This window comes from Arvicola amphibius, chromosome 8 (genome assembly GCF_903992535.2).
Source record: "Arvicola amphibius chromosome 8, mArvAmp1.2, whole genome shotgun sequence".
In the NCBI taxonomy this organism is placed as follows: Eukaryota; Metazoa; Chordata; class Mammalia; order Rodentia; family Cricetidae; genus Arvicola; species Arvicola amphibius.
Window position 1 is genome coordinate 14,690,192 of NC_052054.1, and position 15,793 is coordinate 14,705,984.

The 15,793-nt window shown below is 44.6% G+C and overlaps 1 protein-coding gene across 6 annotated transcripts in view; it reads left to right on the top strand.

Annotated features, from left to right (window-relative positions):
- The window catches only part of Syne1 (spectrin repeat containing nuclear envelope protein 1), a 467,607-nt gene that overhangs the window by 435,372 nt on the left and 16,442 nt on the right, over nt 1-15,793 (top strand). For 4 of the 6 annotated variants that reach the window (XM_042055521.1, XM_038339735.1, XM_038339736.1 and 1 more), the window contains 9 exons: nt 647-797; nt 4,653-4,835; nt 5,070-5,207; nt 6,569-6,760; nt 7,979-8,309; nt 10,462-10,530; nt 12,073-12,215; nt 14,296-14,419; nt 15,008-15,219. In XM_042055521.1, the coding sequence (XP_041911455.1) occupies nt 647-797; nt 4,653-4,835; nt 5,070-5,207; nt 6,569-6,760; nt 7,979-8,309; nt 10,462-10,530; nt 12,073-12,215; nt 14,296-14,419; nt 15,008-15,219 (1,543 nt within the window). The remainder of the gene's footprint in view (nt 1-646; nt 798-4,652; nt 4,836-5,069; nt 5,208-6,568; nt 6,761-7,978; nt 8,310-10,461; nt 10,531-12,072; nt 12,216-14,295; nt 14,420-15,007; nt 15,220-15,793) is intronic. The other 2 variants (XM_038339737.1, XM_038339740.1) reach the window with 1 other exon arrangement.

Below are 15,793 nucleotides of genomic sequence, written 5' to 3' on the forward strand. Positions count from 1 at the left end.
TTAAAAATTTCTGCCTCCTCCCCGCCTCTCACTTACCCCCCTCCCCCCTCTACTCTCCCTCCCTCTCCTGTCTGAAGAGCAGTAAGGGTTCCCTGCCCTGTGGGAAGTCCAAGGTCCATCCCCCTCCATCCAGATCCAGGAAGGTGAGCATCCAAACAGGCTAGGCACCCCCAAAGCCAGTATGCGTAGTAGGATCCAAATCCAGTGTCATTGTCCTTGGCTTCTCAGCAGCCCTCATTGTCCGCCATATCTTTCAAGGATGACTGTTATCACTCTCAGTCTGATGTTGGCCTTAAAGGAAATTTCCAACTTCAGTTGTATTTAAGGGGTACACTGTCCTGAATGCACTGCCTACATGCAGGGTTTTTAACTTCCCGTGCAAACGCCAGGGCTGCTTGTGTATTGTACTTTCATATCCAATTTGACTTCATTCCAAGTTCAGAGCTGCAGGCCATCTTTTAAGCCAGCAGCTGTTTTATTTTAGCTCCAACAGTTGGCTGTCTTTTTCTCTGGGCACTTTGGCTCAAAGCTGCTATGGTGCCAACAGTTGCTTGTTCAGCACCCTTAATCCTGTTGGAGGCGTCGTAGGGTTCTGATCCTCAGCAGCCTTAATAACGGGGGTGTGTTCTTCCATCATCTGCCTCAGAATTGAAGAGACATGGCGGCTGTGGCAGAAGTTTCTGGATGACTATTCTCGTTTTGAAGACTGGCTGAAGATTTCGGAAAGGACGGCTGCGTTCCCCAGCTCTTCTGGGGTGCTCTATACCGTTGCCAAGGAAGAGCTGAAGAAGTTTGAGGTGATTCGTAGTTCCAAATAGTCACTGTTTATTCTGCTCTGACTCTAGTGAGCTGGTAGCTGATGCTCCAAGGCATGGACTGACTAATGTGCCACGTGTTATCTGTTCAATAGCTGGGGGATGACTTGGGAGCCATGGGTAGCATGCCTCGTACATAGACAAAGATTGGTGAAGATTGTCAGAATTACAAATAAGATAATAATAAAAGTGTTAGTCAGATACAGTGGCGATTTTTTATAATTCCGGCACTCAGGAGGTCGAGGCAGTGGGATCTCAAGTTGCTCTACCTTGGCCTATGTAGTAATGTCATGTCTAAAGAAGGAAGAGCAGGGAGGAGAGAGGAAGGGGAAAGAACCCCTTAGAAAACAAGACTCATGATTCTCCCCAAACCTCATGGCATTATTCTTATGTCGGAATTCTTTACAATCATCTATTTCCTCTAAGATTAAATATAACTGTTTCCATAATATGAAAATCTCCTATAAATGTATCCTCTCAATTATTTCAAACTAACTAGTGTGTGTATAGATAAACTTTATGAGGAAGAAGGCCAGGCTGAGTCAGGAGGAAGGGAAGGCAGAGCACGGTGGGAGAGGGAGGCCATGAAAGCAAAGCAGATTGAAATAGCCGTACAGAAACACACTTCACATGCTAGCTCAAAACATATGTCGTCCGATATATATAGGAATGATTCTTTTTTTTTTTTTTTTTTTTTGGTTTTTCGAGACAGGGTTTCTCTGCAGCTTTAGAGCCTGTCCTGGAGCTAGCTCTTGTAGACCAGGCTGGTCTCGAACTCACAGAGATCCGCCTGCCTCTGTATAGGAATGATTCTGATCACTGGTGATATAAAGTGAGCCTCAGAATCAGACAAAATATTGTCATCATAACTCACCTTGTATAAAGCAGCAGAGGGCGGTACTCTCTGGAGTCATGGAGACTTTTAAATCACCAAGAGATGAAAGTAACAGTGCTTAGTTACGTGTAGGAAGGAATCATTACATCATCCCTTACACATGGCTTGCCTTCTTCACGATCTCAGGGCCACTCTGTGATACTGAGTTCCTGCCACTCCTGAGTCTGATTCCCGTAGACATCGGTGTGGTAAAACAAGCCACTGTTTACACACATCCATATATACGTGTGCCTGTGCACCCACTGTAACGGGTCTGACATATTCTCATCAGTCCTTACGTGTGCCTCACTAGTAATTTTTCCTCAGCCCTCCTCAAGATGTTTATAGATAAGACTATCATTTCGGCTAGATCCATACATGACTCTATTTTTCCTCTTGTGATATTAGTGAACCAAGCCTTGAGCTACTGGCGGAAAAATGAAATTTCTTCTTGTTCTTGTCTGACTTACAGGTCTGAATCCTAGATGGAGGCCTGTCTGATTATAATAGTATGTGATGCTGTGTGGAATAAGTAAGGGGGACTCTGAGTCGATCCATAGGAACCTCTACCACTAAATACAGAAAAAGAAAATGCCTCTCCACAAAGCTTTCCCTATCTAAAAGCCACCATAAACTGCCAAAGAATCCAGGTCACTTGAGGGCTCGTGGAAGTGACCCTGTCCTGTGTCTTGTAGCGCTTTACTTTGTAAAGGTTAAAACCTTTCATAATTGGCTTATATCACAAAGCAGATTATATGAGATAATTCTTGATGCTATTTTGGACTCATATTTTATGAAAGAAGCTACTCATATGGTCAGCACTGAAATAATTGATTTTTTAATCACTTCTCATGATTCTTGTACTTAATTATCTTACAGATAGAAAATGTCACAGAAACAAAATTCTGCTTAAAAATTATCCATTCAATTGCATAAATGTTTGGGAAGGCTCTGGGTGTGCTAGCATGCTGTCCCTGGCTGTACTTGTATGCTGGCTCTGGGTGTGCTAGGATGCTGGCCCTGGGTGTTCTAGGGTGCTGGCTCTGGGTGTGCTAGGATACTGGCCCTGAGTGTTCTAGGGTGCTGGCTGTGGGTGTGCTAGGATACTGGCCCTGAGTGTTCTAGGGTGCTGGCCCTGAGTACTAGGATGCTGGTCCTGGTTGTGCTAGGATGCTGGCCCTGGATGTGCTAGGATGCTGGCCCTGGGTGTGCTAGGATACTGGCCCTGGGTGTGCTAGGATGCTGACCCTGAGTGCTATACCATTGTCTGAGTGGGCAGATCTATACTTTGTACTATGGCAACAAAAGTTGAACCTGCCTTAGAACTTCCTAAATTTTCAGAACTGAAGATTAGATCTGCAGATAGATAGGTATTCTTTTTTATTTTTATTTTATCATATTATATACTATCCCCAGTTCCCCTTCCCTCTCCCCTTCTCCTGCCAGTCACTTACCCCCATCCCACCCCCATCCACTCCTCAGAGAGGGTAAGGCCTCTCTTGCGGGATCAATAAAACCTGATATACCAAGTTGAGGCCAGACCAAGCCCCTCCCCCCTGTATGAAGGCTGATTCCTCCATAGGGAATAGGCTCCAAAAAGCCTGTTCATGTGCCCAAGATAAGTCCTGGTCCCACTGCCTCCCGTGCCCCCCCCAACAGATTAAGCCATATAACCATCACCCACATTCAGAGAGTTTAGTTTGGTCCCATGCAGGATCTCCAGCTGTCAGTCCAGAGTCAGGGTGTTCCCACTAGCTCAGGTCAGCTGTTTCTGTGGGTTTCCCAATCATGATCTTGACCCCACGCCCTGCCTTGCTTGTATAAAGCAGCTCTCAGAAGGCACATGTTCACAGGACAGGTGTGTGGTCCTGTGAGCAATGTGAGGAGCCAATGAAAACCGAAGAGAGAGATGGACGTGAGCCCAGGTCAATGAACTATTCATACATAACCTTTGGGTTGGGGGCTGGGATAAGAATCAGTCACAAACCATGTGCGTGAGTTGAGGGCCAAACCGTCTCTCATTTGGGTGGATGTTTGTTCGCCTAGTGCTATGTGCTGCAACAGGGACAGAGGAGGCGCTAGCAACTGCAGGATTTCTGCTACATGCTGTGTCTTCCAGGGCATAGCATCCATGGTGTGTGCCAGGATAGCAGCTCTGCCGTCTTTTATGAAGGCTGATTCATCAGCGGAGAACTCGGACCTGCTTCAAACTACTATTTTTTTTTAAATGGAAAGTTACTAAACTAATTTTCTTAAAAGCAAGGTTAATAGCTTGCTGGAGAGGCACTTCTGCCAAAGATGGTTTTAGTTTGATTCCTAATGGATACTGGGATTAAGGTGATTTCTGCATCTTTAGGAAATTACATATTCTACAACTGAACAGTGCCACTTTAAATATCACTTCTCACAGGAATCTCGAACACCTCCATTTGATGTGTGAATATATACATATATAGTAATGGTTTCTTTGATGGGAAAATTTGTTTCTAGGTTACTATTTATTTTGTGTATTTCTTTTTGTTTTTTGATACAAGGACTCACATACCCAGGCTACCTTCCAGTTCCTTGTGTAGCCTAGGATAACTTTGATCTTCTGATTCTCCTGCCTCCCTCGACTCCAGAATGCTGGGATTATAGATTTGTGCCATCACACATGGCTTAACTTTTACCAGTCATTTTAAAAACTACATTTTATGTGTATGCATGCATGTATATTACATGCGTGATGTTTTTGTACACATACTCATATACAAATGTACACGTGTACATTTCGTTATGTATGTATCTGTTTATATACAATAGCTCCTTATTTTCCTGTGTTTTCTTTCTGGCTCTTGATGGATCTGCTGTGTCTGTGGTAGTGCCACTTCTGCCCTCCCTGACTCTGCCCTATGAAAACCAAGAGATGTAACCCAGAGTCCTGCAAGCATCTCCCACACTGATTCACTTGTTTGTGGCCCCAGGCTTTCCAGCGGCAAGTGCACGAGAGCTTGACCCAGCTAGAGCTAATCAACAAGCAGTACCGCCGCCTGGCCAGAGAGAATCGCACCGACTCTGCGTGCAGCCTCAAGCAAATGGTCCATGGAGGCAACCAGCGATGGGATGACCTACAGAAGCGCGTCGCCTCCATCTTGCGCAGACTCAAGGTTCTCGTTAAGACTTGTCTGATATGTGGAGGCTAGAGGACCTGCCCAGGCAGTAGTGTGACATGCTCTTGGGGACAGTGGGAGTTGGAATGGCCGGGGGGAAGTGGTTTGAACATAATTTAGCATGCTCCATGTTTGGGAGAAATGGACTTCCCAGAAGGTTGGAATTGGCTAGGTTGTACCAGTGTGTGACAATGGATGTCTTAATACCTAACGTCTGCCTCTTGTTTCCAGCATTTCATTAGCCAGCGGGAGGAGTTTGAGACTGCACGGGACAGCATTCTTGTCTGGTTGACGGAGATGGATCTACAGCTCACCAATATTGAACATTTTTCTGAATGTGATGTTCAAGCTAAAATAAAGCAACTCAAGGTAATGAGTCAGTTATTCTGCAAGTTATCAGTGTGTACAGACACTGAAAAAGGAAATCCTTTAGCGTAGCGTATAGGAGAGAGCTTTTAAAAATTAGTTCTTTGTGATTAAGAAAATATTCAGAAGATTCTAAAGATAGTGAATTTAAGTTGGAAGAGCTAGTTAGTAATAAGCCTGAACAATAGGCCAGTTTATATTTAATATAAGCCGCTGTGTGCTTATTTGGGACTGAACAGTTGCAGGACTGGCAGGACAGAAACTGCTATTTTCAAGTGAGCATCTATCTCTCGAAACTTATCCCCATGATATCTCTCTTTGAAATCTGTAAGTTGGAGACTGTACTTTTGATTCCTGGCAACCCAGACTCGAATAATCACACAAAACTATATTAATTACAATACTATTTGGCCAATGGCTCAGGCATATTCTTAGCTAGCTTTTACATCTTAAATTAACCCATTTCTATTTTATAATTTGCCACAAGGCTTATGATTTATTACCTCACATCCTACTTCTTGGGTGACAACATGGCATCTGCCTGACTCTGCCTTCTTTCTTCCTGCCCTCAGTTTAACTTTCCACACCTAGCTCTATTCTGTTCTGCCATAGGGCAAAAAGGCAATTAACCAATGATAATAAAACATATTCACAGCATACAGAGGGAAATCCCACATCATGATTCTGAACACTTATATATGATCAAACTTTGTTATATGGGACTCAGTAATCATTGTAAAACTGCAGAACTTTTAAGTGAAATGTATTTTGAAAATTTTTTTGTAAAATGATTTGTTTGTAGGGCAACTGTAAAATTGAATATACCAGTTTGACTTGAAATAGAAAAAAAAAAAAGAAAGAAAGAAATAATATAGAATGAGGGCAAATGATCATTCCTGGATCCCTTGCTTTTCTATCAGTCTAAATTGATGCTTTGCTGCTTATGTTCCAAAACAACAAAAGAATCATGTGAGACCCTGTGGCCTCCCTTAGTCATGTGTGACATCTGATGTACATTATGTGGAATAAATGGAGATGTTCATATCACACCATCATTTTTACCAGGAGTCACCAGTACTATTGACACCAGCTGTCAATATTTCTCTGTTATTTCTTCACCCACACTATCTATGGTAATATTTCTTTATTGGCAAAGACTCTTTCCTAATGTCTCCATTTCTGATTCCCATTCTGCCTTAACATTATATTTTACTTTAGAAAACAATTGCTCCATCTGTGGCTTGTCTTTGTATACAGTAAGTCAGATATCCCCTATGTAGTCTCTCTGACAGGGTGACAAGCGTGTCCCATAGTATGACATCATGCCAAGCTGTGTAAAATGCACATTGTATCTGTACCCTTAGGCCTTCCAGCAGGAGATCTCACTGAACCACAGTAAGATCGAGCAGATCATCGGTCAAGGGGAGCAGCTGATAGAGAAGAGCGAGCCCTTGGATGCAGCTGTCATCGAGGAGGAGCTGGACGAACTCCGACGCTATTGCCAAGAGGTCTTTGGACGTGTGGAGAGATACCACAAAAAGCTGATCCGCCTGCCTGTATGCAGCGATTATTTCTTTCTCTTTAAATCTAGAGAGAAGTAGCTGTGTGGGATTAGGTAGCATAACACAGTCAGGAGTCCAGTATTTGGAAGCAGAAAATCTGGGTTTGTTCCAAGCTTTGATATCACTATCTATCTATGTAACCTGGGACAAGTTGCTTTAGCTCACCTCAGTTTTCTCAGCTTTAAAATGGGCTTATTCACAGTCACTACCTTGTAGGGAGAACTGCTTTTTTCATTTGGCGCGTGACCGTCTAGTTTTATAAAGACTTGGGCAGTCTTTGCGGCACACCTCTTCTATGGAAGATGAAGTAGCTTTACAAAAAGATAATGAGAAGATAAAGTAAGAGACGTGAGCAATTGCTCGGCTCATGAGATGATTGATTTTTGATTAAATCTTTTCCCTCCATGCTTTTTCTCCTTGCCCCCACAATTTCATCTCATTGGTGCAGGTTTTCTTAGCCAAACATGTGAAATTTTCTGTGGTAAAGACATGTTTTATGGCTAGCATATGGACCCCAAACTGTTATGTGCCAGTTGAATTGGAGGCATGCTACTTGATCCTTTATTTGTATTATTTTTATTTCATTTTAATTTAATATTATTTAATTTCCTATAATGATTCCTTGGAGTGAGCTTTATTAGAGTCCCTACCAATGATTAAACTGAGGTTGAAACAGATGAATACATAAGGTATTTTGAAAGTGTCTTAGTTAGGGTTTCTATTGCTGTGAAGAGATGCCATGACCACAACTACTCTTGTAAAGAAAGAGCATTTAATTGGGGTGGCTTACATTTTCAGAGGTTTAGCCCATTATCATCATGGTGCAATGTGGTTGTGTGTAAGCAGACATGGTGCTGGAGAAGGAGTTGAGTCCTACATCTTGACTGGCAGGCAACAGGAAGTGATCTGTCTCACTGGGTATAGCCTGAGCATAGTTCACCTAAAAGTCCACCCCCACAGCGGCACACATCTTCCAACAAGGCCACACCTACTCCAACAAGGCTGCACCTCCCATTAGTGCCACTCCCATTGGGGGCCATTTTCCTTCAAACCGCCACAGGAAGTAATCAGAAAGTTCTTCCATATATGTTGATAAAGTTGACTCCGTGTGGCCAGCAGGATGTGCTGGCCTGTGCTGAAAGTCACACCTCTTTGGAGTAAGAGGAACCTCCTCTTCCTGCAGTAACAGAGATGGTGTGACTTCCCTTTTAGCTACCGGATGATGACCATGACCTCTCAGATCGAGAGCTAGATCTTGAAGACTCCACGGCTCTTTCAGACCTACGCTGGCAGGACCCCTCTGCAGATGGTGTGCCCTCCCCACAGCCTTCCTCCAACCCCTCCCTCTCCCTCCCTCAGCCCCTCCGGAGTGAGCGGTCAGGGCGAGACACTCCAGCCAGCGTGGACTCCATCCCCCTGGAATGGGACCACGATTATGATCTCAGTCGGGACCTGGAGTCAGCATCGCGGACTCTGCCCTCAGAAGATGAAGAGGGAGAGGACGACAAGGAGTTCTACCTCAGGGGAGCGGTTGGCTTATCAGGTAGGAGAGCAAACTTCATATTGAGAATCCATGGTAAGGATACACTAGCTACCTGGACTTGGTTTCCCGGAAGATGTGCTATATAAGTGCGGTGTATCCATGGTCACTCAGGGACATCATAGGACACCTGTCCCAGGGCAGGGTAGAGCATGCTGAGAGAGACAAGAGGGATAATGATGAGTCTGTGAAGTAGACACAGCAGTGCAGAGGAAGAGGAGAGAGAGGAGCCCCTGCCGGGTTTGTCATCAGTCATGGTGCTTCGGATCATCTGAAGTGTGTCAAGAATGCTAAGATTGTGTTGGAAAGTGTAGAGTGAGCACAATGGAAACTGGAAAAGCGAACAAGGGTCTGGCTGTAAAGTGACCAGTTCATTATGGAGAGAAGTTTGTCTCTTATCCTGATGGCTATAGTGATCCACTGGAAGACAAAAGGAGAGGTGACCAACCACATATTTCCTTATTTTATTTGTACATAGGCTCCATGGGTAGAGTATAGATTGGAAATAAGAGAGTTTAGATGGATGTCATTAATGAACATTGATGATGATTGATAAGCCTGGATTAAGGAAACAGCCCTAGGGAGGGTGATGGATCATGAAAAACGAGCCCTCTTAGCAGCTAAGTGGAGAGAGATGGAGGGGGGATTCTGGGTTAGGCACCTAAGTGGAAGATGAAAGTGGTCCTAGGCTCTGAAAAAAATGAGAAAAACACGGTGTGCCTGGGCAAGGGAGGCAAGATGTAAAATAATGGAGGTACAGATGTCAGTTGTCTTTATCCCTATTTTGAGATATTTATAGAACTTACAGACTCTACCATTTAGAAGTAGGCATGCGGGTCTAAATCTCTATCTAAAGACACATATTAGGTAGGGCTTCAACTTCTAACTAGGAATTCTCCAAGAACATGGGAGGAATTGTGCAAGTAGAGCATCTAGAGAGAAATAGGGAGAACAAAAACCTAAGAGGACCTTACCGAAGGTAACCAGAAGCGGTACGTAATCAGAGAAGAATGCTGCCCGTGCCATGTGCCATGTGGCTGTCCGCCGGTATGACTAGCAGGCACTGTACTGTGGCTGCTGGGATTGAGGTTAACTATTGATAGAAAATGCGCTTAAAGGCATGGAGCAAGTTTCAGAACTTGGAACAAAGAATGAACACAAGCTATCAGTGCTGTTCATATTGATTACATAGCATATTTTAGCTTTAAGCCCATCTACCTGTTTATTCCTATTCTAACGTGGCCATTAAGCCTTTAAGTTTTCATATATGGCTCACATACAGATATAAAGTTGCCTTTGAGGAAATTCCTGTTCTAATCCAGGCATGGTGTCATGCAGCTGTTACGCTAACATTCATGACAGGAGGATCAAGAGTTCAGAGCAATCCTCTGCTCCCGTATTAGTTCCTTTTCTGAAACTAGGATAACACATCATGACCTAAAGCAACCTAAGGAAAAGGAGTTTATTTTGGCTTCTGTTTCCCAAGGGATACAGGTCCATCATGCCCAGAGGGTATGGCGTGGGAGTAGGAGCAAGACCCTGGCTGGTCACATTGTCATCCAGATACAGGAAGCAGAGCCTGAGAACAGGAAGTGGGATGAGGCTATAAACTCATCAGAGCCCGCCCCCAGTGATGTACTTCCTCTAACAAGGCTCCACCTCCTAACAGTTCCACAGCTTCCCCCCAAAGCACCACAAACCTGGAACCAAATGTTCAGATACATGAGCCCATGGGGGGTGGTTCTCATTCAAGCTGGGGTCTTGAAGGGCTGTGCCGATTGAGACCTCCCCTCAAAAAAAAAAAAAAACCATGCTGACAAAGGGAATCCCTCCCAGTGCCTTTCTAGGTTCCCATGAGGAACCCCTTTGCTCTAGATGCTTATTTTCTCATCTATAAAATGGAAATAATGCTACCAGGCACTTTTAGGGTTGCTGTGAGGATAAAAGCACTTTAAACAGTAGCTGACTTAGAAAACACTCAGTCAAGGTTAATTCTTAGCAGGAAGCCCTAGCAAGCATGCGTGCTTTCCCCTCCATGCCCGTGACCATCAAGAACGACTAATTTCTTTTTCCTTAGGCAAACCGCTTTCCTGCCACAAGGGAATCAAGGTGGTCTAGCGCATAGCTGTCAACTTAGACTGTGCTCTTTTTACAGATGTAGTGATCCCTGAGAACCCCGAAGCCTATGTAAAACTCACAGAAAATGCAATCAGAAATACTTCTGGTAGGCACGAAGAATGGGAACGAGCCCCCCACACCGCCTTATGTCAGCCCCCTCTCTCAGCACAGCTTCCCTGCCTCTCACAGCTTCAGGGCTCGAGCATGCAGAGGCACAGCCTTTCTCTCTCCCTCCTGCGTTAGGAGAAAAAAAAAAAGACCGCTGGTTGATCAACACCAAGAAAATGACCACCATAACCATCTTGTGAAATAGCTTCTCAGCTTGTCAAGTGCTAATCAGTGTCATCACAGGGAGAACTCGATGCCCTGGTGACAGCTGAAAATATAAAAGGCGAAAGCTCTTGCCGAGCCTCTGCGCTCTCGTCTCCACCTTGGTGGACACTAGCTGAGCCTTGTTGTGACCTGCAGCTCACTGGGCAGATGCCATGGGCACACCTTCCACCACAGGCTCCTGTGAAGGCATGAGCAGGTTTCAGCTGATGAAACATTTCATTTTTATTGAAAAAGTATTACCTCCTCAGAGGAGACATGCTCGCCATAGTATTGTAATGCTTAGATTGCCATTTATATAGAACTGTTTTTGAAGACAGAAAGGTTGAAAAGAGAAACCATTTTGCTCAAGGTTGCACAAGATCCTGTCCATACTGAAGGTCTGGCTCAGTGTTTGGGACGTGTGTCAGACCATCGGTATGATTCTGAGTCATTGTCTGGTTTATATCAGTCTGAAGTTTCTGAAGACCAACAAAAGGACAGAAACCAAGCTAGTTTTGCAGCGAATTTCGCAATGATTTTCAGCTAGTGGCCTCTCCTAGGTAGACATAGGAATATATTTTATAAAGCTCAACTTATTCCTTGTTTTTACCCAATCTTAGTGCTCAACAGTGACTATAATATGCATGCAGATACATATCTGCAAATACAGAGACACAGCACACTATAAATTCAAAGCTCACTACCCTGGTAGTGAGGAAGAATATACCTATGCGAGAGACAGAATCTTAGCTTGTTTCTGGTTTAGTTTCTGATTTCCCATGAAAAACAAAGTGTTCCTCTCTGTATGTCTATTCTGGGCTAGCCTTTTCATGATTAACTTGAATCCATGCTTAAGGGAATGATGCAACCAGGGATTTCAATGGCTCTAATATCTTTGAGGTCCACAGAAAAAAAACCCAAGGGTGAATCCTTCCCTGCTAGCTAAGTGAGCATGGGACACACTCGTTTCCTGGTGCCTGGGCCAGGGCTGGTACCTCTTCAGGTCCCTGGGAAGGCCTTCGACTGTGTTGAACACTCAGATTGCCACGGGACTGGCTGAAGGAGGGAGCAGACACTCGAGGCTGGTCAGGATCCACTGCAGAGCTCTCTGCCGAGCCCAGGCTGCTGAATCTCCTCAGGAAGCACACTCACTGGCTTGGCCCCTTACATGTCTAACCCTCTGGCAGGGTAGCACTAAACACGCTGTATGATTCTCTCAGCACATGCCCTTTCTGCTTTGCCATAACTGAACTGCTTTCTGAGGCCTCTTGATTGACAAGCTTGACATAAATCAAACACTGTGATCTGTTAAAGACCCATATGGTTGACACCACAGGGGATCCCAGCTCACTGGAGTCACAGATGAGGCAGCTAGACAAAGCCCTGGATGACAGCCGCTTCCAGATGCAACAAACAGCAAATATCCTCAGAAGCAAAACTCCCACAGGACCAGAACTGGACACCAGCTACAAGGGCTATGTGAGTATTCCAACCAGTACATTCTGGACCTGGGTTATAACTCTGACCAAAACCATTTCATCTGTCTGCAGCATGAGGACTCTGAGGTCTCGTGTCCAGAGCTGTCCTCAAACTCACAGACATGGATGTGGGAAGCAAAATCCCATTGTTTGAAAATTACTTTTTGAAAGGAATCAATCTGTTCACAGACCTTGGGAGTCCGTTGTCATGACCAGCCTGTTGCTTTTCACCGAGCATTTAATATGATCCATTTAGCTGAAGACAACAAAACCCTTTTGCGTCCAAATAATCATGAGGTGCCTGTCCAAATTCAGCTAGTAAATTTTGGACCAAGGTCATCCCTAGATTACTAATATGAGATTTTGGTTATTGATATTCTTTTAGTTCTTTTAAGTTCATTTAATGACCTTGAGAGTCTTTGGAATCTTCTGCTTTTAATTTGGGGATATTTTGCAACGCTGGAAACTGGACCTTGCATACACTAAGTTAGTGCTGTGCCACTGAGCTCTGTCCTAGCCCCACCTCCTGCACTGGGTACTTGGTCTAAAAGAAACCATCCTAACTAGGGCATACTGCAGGAGAAGACAACAAGGGATTCCTTATCTTAGCAGTTCTGCGTTTTCAGTTGCCGGTGTATCCAGTAAAAATCTATTTATTCTAGTCCCTAACTGAGGAATATTTTTGTCAGTGACATAACGTATACATACTTTAAGCAGAGAATTTAAAGTAAATCTCCCCCCGCCCCCAACTCTTGGTCAAAAGGAAAGGAAGGCTAATTTTCCAGTGATCTCATCACACCTCACATGCTCCGCATTTTGGAGTCAGGGAGAAAGCTGTTCCGGCTGCACATGCTCTTACCCAGTACCCTCACAGTCACTTCTTGATCAGGAAGCCTCTTCTGAAAGTGCAGTGCAAGGGCCGGAGATGCGGCTCAGTGGTAGAGTGTTTACCTAGCCTGCTCAAGGACCTGGGTTCACTCTCTAACGCTGTGTAAGAGAAAAATCAAGTGTCGCATAGCTTCACGATGACCATGTTGACTTCACCAAGATGACACTTAACCCCAGTCAAAAGTGATAGAAACTAACTGAAAGACACTGGTTGTGAGAAACATTGAGAGGTAAGATTACACTCTACCGACATGACAGTGTTGGAGTTTGTGTTCTGTTTCCTTTTCTTTTGTATTACTTTGTTTTCCTTTATTTTGAGGCAGGTTCTTGTCACAGGCTGGTTTCCAACTCCTGATCTGTCTCTCTCTGCCCACCGAGTGCTAGGATCACCCTCACAAGCCACCTCACCTAGCTAGAACTTGCTCCTTTACTATTTGAATGCTGTCTGTATATTCCGATTGGATCCTGGAGTTTTTCTCTGAGGTTTGAATTTCATCGCTGGATGAGGATGAAACATGGTTGTAAATTTTCTCACAAAACAGCTGGCTTTCAAAGTGCTCTGGACTCTTAAATATTTCAGTCATTTAATGTACAAGTTGTTCTGTGCGATTTGTGGTCCTTTTAGTGTTTCTGCATTTAGGTAGAAATGGAAGAGGATGAAGAGACAACTGGCCATAAATCAGACATTGCCTTGCCAGCTGAGAACTCTGGCCTTTAAATTCCAGATCAGTTTGATCTGTTCAGATTCATACAAAACAGTGGTTCTGAGCCTTCCTAATGCTGCGACCCTTTACTATAATCCCTTACATTGTGGTGACCCCCAACCATAAAACTATTTTCATTGCTACTTCATAACTAATTCTGCTACTGTTATGAATCATAATGTAAATATCTGTGATTCCTGATGGTCTTAGTCGACCCCTGTGGAAAGGTCATTTGAGCCCCTGAGAGATCGCAACCCACAGGTTGAGAACCACTGATAGCAAAGAGGTTTCCAAGGTTTCACATGCCTGTCGTGCACGCAAAGCCTGTGTGCGTACGCATGCGTGAGACCTGCTGACACAGCACAGTTTTGAATTCTATTTACTTTTTCCCGGAGTGATACAGCCGCCACACTGTTGAGGGTCCACACAGATGCCTTTGCACTCATGGGGATTGCGGTGAATGGGCTGATTTCGCGTGTGTCTCAACAGATGAAGCTGCTGGGTGAATGCAGCGGCAGCATAGATTCCGTGAGGCGTCTAGAACACAAGCTGGCAGAGGAAGAGAGCGTCCCAGGCTTCATAAACCTCAACAGCACCGAGACACAGACAGCCGGTGAGCGCGCTGCCCTCGGTTTCAGAGAGTGATACCCAAGATCACTGTGTGACGCCAAGCTCCACGGAGCTGCTTAACCTCCCTCTACACTATTTATTCCCAGGACAGAGGAGGGAGAAAGAAAGTGACATTGTGTATGTCTTGTGCTCCATTTATTCAAATATACATTGTCAGCTGCTTGTCCCTTTACACCATTTTATCCCATGACAGAGGAGAGCAACAGGGTGTCAAAGTGTATCTTCTTTGTTTACTCAGATGACCTGCCTGGTCTGCACTGTCAGTGTCCCCATGTTTTCAGAGGCCTCTGCAGAAAGAAGTCAAGGATGGATTGATCTCCTCCCACGCTGCTTACTACAGTGTTAAATTCCGTGTAGCAAATGTGCTTTACACCATTATCATTAGAGAAACAGATATGTAATCAGAGCTACTGAACCCGTTTAGCTGTCGTTACAGGCAACGGCGGAAATGATCAGAGGCATTACTGTCCTATCGGTTGCCCTTTAGTTAGCCACCAGGTATCTCTAAAGTGTTTCCTAAAACCTCACCAGTGTAGAACTCCTGCTCACTGCTCTGCGCATGCCCTGCCAGGTGTGATTGACCGCTGGGAGCTCCTCCAGGCCCAGGCACTGAGCAAGGAGTTGAGGATGAAACAGAACCTTCAGAAATGGCAGCAGTTCAAGTCAGACCTTGATAACATCTGGGCCTGGCTAGGTGAGACCGAGGAGGAACTGGACCAACTCCAACACCTGGCACTCAGCACCGACATCCACACCATCGAGAGTCACATCAAGAAGCTCAAGGTATCTGTCTGCCTTCCTTTCATCAGTCCGAAGACCGTGGTCATGTGTAACAGCTAACAGATTTGCATGTGTGTGTGCATGCACATGTGCATGTGTGTAGACATGTTTATGTAGGCACAGAAGTATATATATATATATGTGCACATGTTTATAGAGATCAGAGAACAATCACTCTTCTGTATTCATCATTTTGGCTGTTGAGGTTTTCTGTTTCTTTGTTCCTCTTTTTTGAGTCAGGGTCTCTCATAGGCTAGAATGTGTCCAATGGCTATGTTGCCTAGCCAATGAACTTCAGGAATCTTCCTGACTCTGCCCTCCCCATCACAAGGATTATAGACACACCTCACCATGCCCTGATTTTTTTTTAACCTGTGTTCTAGGGACCAAACTCATACTTGCTCAGTGAATCATTTACAGACTGCTGCCTCCCAAGCCATCTTTCATAACGTCTGTCTCTAGTTCTATACTTCCTCGGGGCAACAGCTGGAAAGTATGTGGGTTAGTATCCTGAGCAGTGCATAAGAATGCCTGATGTCAACAGCCCTATAAGAGGCAAGAAAGACTGACGGCCTGA